General features: G+C 37.9%; 1 protein-coding gene across 1 annotated transcript in view; it reads left to right on the top strand.

Annotated features, from left to right (window-relative positions):
• Positions 1–1,658: 1,658 nt before the first annotated feature.
• The window catches only part of LOC106942831 (cystatin-like), a 7,462-nt gene continuing 6,270 nt past the window's right edge, over positions 1,659–2,850 (top strand). Inside the window, exons 1-2 of the mRNA XM_015026165.1 lie at positions 1,659–1,798; positions 1,904–2,055. Coding sequence (XP_014881651.1) covers positions 1,968–2,055 — 88 coding nt within the window. The 5' untranslated portion in view covers positions 1,659–1,798; positions 1,904–1,967. The remainder of the gene's footprint in view (positions 1,799–1,903; positions 2,056–2,850) is intronic.

Raw genomic sequence — 2,850 nt, 5'->3', positions numbered from 1 at the left:
CTGAATGATAAAAATACTGAATCGATAGATAAGAACAGTTTTTCCTCACCTGGCTGTCTCCTACCCTCAGTTTTCCTCAGCGAAAAGCAGACGCAGAGGCCTGACAGTGTCTGTTGTATTTCATTACCTCTCTGCTTAAACCGCGACTCCTTACTGAAGCAGAAACGATACAATGTTCAACGTGGATTTCCGTCATCTGACAAGTAGCAAGTCTACTCCACTTTATTCACCAAAATAAAACGTTTTTTTATTTTTTTATTTTTTATTTATTTTTTTTTTTTTTAATTCACCAAAACCTGTTCTGTAATCTGGAACGTTCGCTACGCTATCTCATTGTGCGAGAGGCAATTTTGTGTGCGTCACGGGAAAAAGGACAAAGGTAACAAGCTGACCGGAGGGCTTATTATGTTGTACAAAAAAGAAACAAAAAAGCAAATAATTTTAGTACATGTTTTTATGTGTCAGAAGAGGGCTTAGGAAATAATAATATCCAAAGAAAAAAAAAAATTGACCAAAAGGGCACTTGGGGGCAAGGAGCAAAAGGGGCAGGTGCATAAGCCCCCCTTCCCTTCTGCACGTGCCTGTTTGCACTGTCAGTAGAGTAGAAAATGTCCATTACTTTGTCCTAGAGAGAAGTTAAGACAAATTTGTTTGCTCTTTAGAGTTAATAAATTTATATTTTGTCTAAAATTTCCGGTTCAGATTTCTTGGGTACATCTAGGAAATCTATTGACCAGAAAAGAAAATGCATGAATATCCTATCTTACAGGATTACTAAATTTTAGATCCCTCTTGAACTAATTGACAACCTGTAGTCAATTTTCATAAAGCAAATAGATGGTAGCAAACTGTGATCAACATAAAACACTAAGAAGAAAATAATGGTTCACTATCAGTCATGAAGCAAGTTTTTTTAAAGAATGATTGAAATTAAAAAGTCATTGGCCACACCTGTAAGCACATAGTCATGGAGACAAGCAACGATTCCTACACACAAGAAACGTGTTTTTGCCGCTTGTCTCCATGACCTTGTGCTTTCGGACAGTATCCATTGCTTATAACATGGGAAAAATTTCTTGTTATAAGTAAAATGATATGCCAATGGAACAAGCACTTTTTCGTCAATATTAATGAATTATTATTATTAGGAAGAAAAAAACAAGCCTCTGTATCTTGCTAAAAAGTTACTTTTAAGTTAGTTTTGTTTTACTTCAAGTGTGCTAAGATATTTGCACTAGAAACTAGACCAAAATACTAGGTAAAATTTTATATTTTTGCAGGGAGCTTTTTCTCTACAACAACAGACTGGTAGCTTTCACATCACTCAGACGGTACACCAATCCACCATTTGATAGGTAAAAACTAAGTTCTGTTATGCAAATATTTTTTTCTCCATTGACTCACTGTGTAGAGCAACAGGGTTTTGCTCAACAATAAAAAAGCTAATTGTAGGCACACCCCCACATACGTGGCACTAACAGATGACATGCCCACACATTCAACATGAAGTTTCATGAATAACCGCGCAGGGAGACATCATCAGACTGCCACTCTTCACCAAGGCTGCTGATGGCTTAGAAGCATGCATGGCGTCACTCCCAGGCAGTAGATTGATGTGGTCTTCACTGACTGGTTGAACATACCTTCATATGCAGTATGTGGGTTTGGTCTTCACTGACTGGTTGAACATAAAAGCCTGAATGCTGACACACACAAACACACATTCACTCAGAGAACACAGAAGCTGTTTCCCTCTTCCTCTGCTCCATTTCCCCCCAGCTGAAGCGACTTCTATAAGGTTGGTGGTGGAGTTTTTACAGTTAGTAATCAATATTTAACTATTTTTCTTCTGTTCTGTTGTATTTAATAGTTTCTCTTTTTATGTTTTGTTCCTATAAAATAGACCTGGACTTTTCAATATCTTGCTTGGGAACGTCTGTAGCTGACAAGTTGTTTGGAAAGCAAATATGTCTCTGCCATTGTCCTTCCTGATATGTCTGTCAGTCTTCCACCTGTGTTTGGGAACTGGGCCTGTGGAGGAACTCATTAAAGTCGGTAAGTAAAGATATCGATGCAATGTGTCCGGAACAGACATGTTTAATTATGTAACACAATATAGTGGTTAAAATGTAAACATATCCAAACTAAGTTCAAAGTTTGATGAATTTCAACTGTTCAGCCATGAACACAAAATCATAGCCAACTATGAGGGGCCGTTTAGGACAAAATCTATGGTTTGTCTCTCACACACTACAAAAAACTCATGCACACTCAAAAAATACTCATATTGCGTATAGACACTTCTAAAATGTCACACACGCATCCAAATTTTATCTTTGTCGCACACATACACTGTACTAACTTGTCGCACACACACACATACACACACTGTACTAACATCTCGCACACGCACACACATTTTATCTTTGTCACACACACACACATTTTATCTTTGTCGCACACACACTGTACTAACATGTCGCACACGCACACACATTTTATCTTTTTTGCATACATACACTGTACTAACTTGTCGCACACACACATACACACACTGTACTAATATCTCACACACGCACACACATTTTATCTTTGTCACACACACACACACTTTATCTTTGTCGCACACATACACTGTACTAACATGTCGCACACGCACACACATTTTATCTTTGTCGCACGCATACAATGTACTAACATGTCGCACACGCACACACATTTTATCTTTGTCGCACACATACAATGTACTAACATGTCGCACACACACACACATTTTATCTTTGTCGCACACATACACTGTACTAACTTGTCGCACACACACACATACACATATTGTACTAATATCTCACA

The sequence above is a fragment of the Poecilia latipinna genome, unplaced genomic scaffold (assembly GCF_001443285.1).
Source record: "Poecilia latipinna isolate Pla-1442-1.1 unplaced genomic scaffold, P_latipinna-1.0 Scaffold4592, whole genome shotgun sequence".
In the NCBI taxonomy this organism is placed as follows: Eukaryota; Metazoa; Chordata; class Actinopteri; order Cyprinodontiformes; family Poeciliidae; genus Poecilia; species Poecilia latipinna.
The sequence above is the reverse complement of the archived record's forward strand: the minus strand, read 5'-3'. Positions and strand labels throughout refer to the sequence as shown.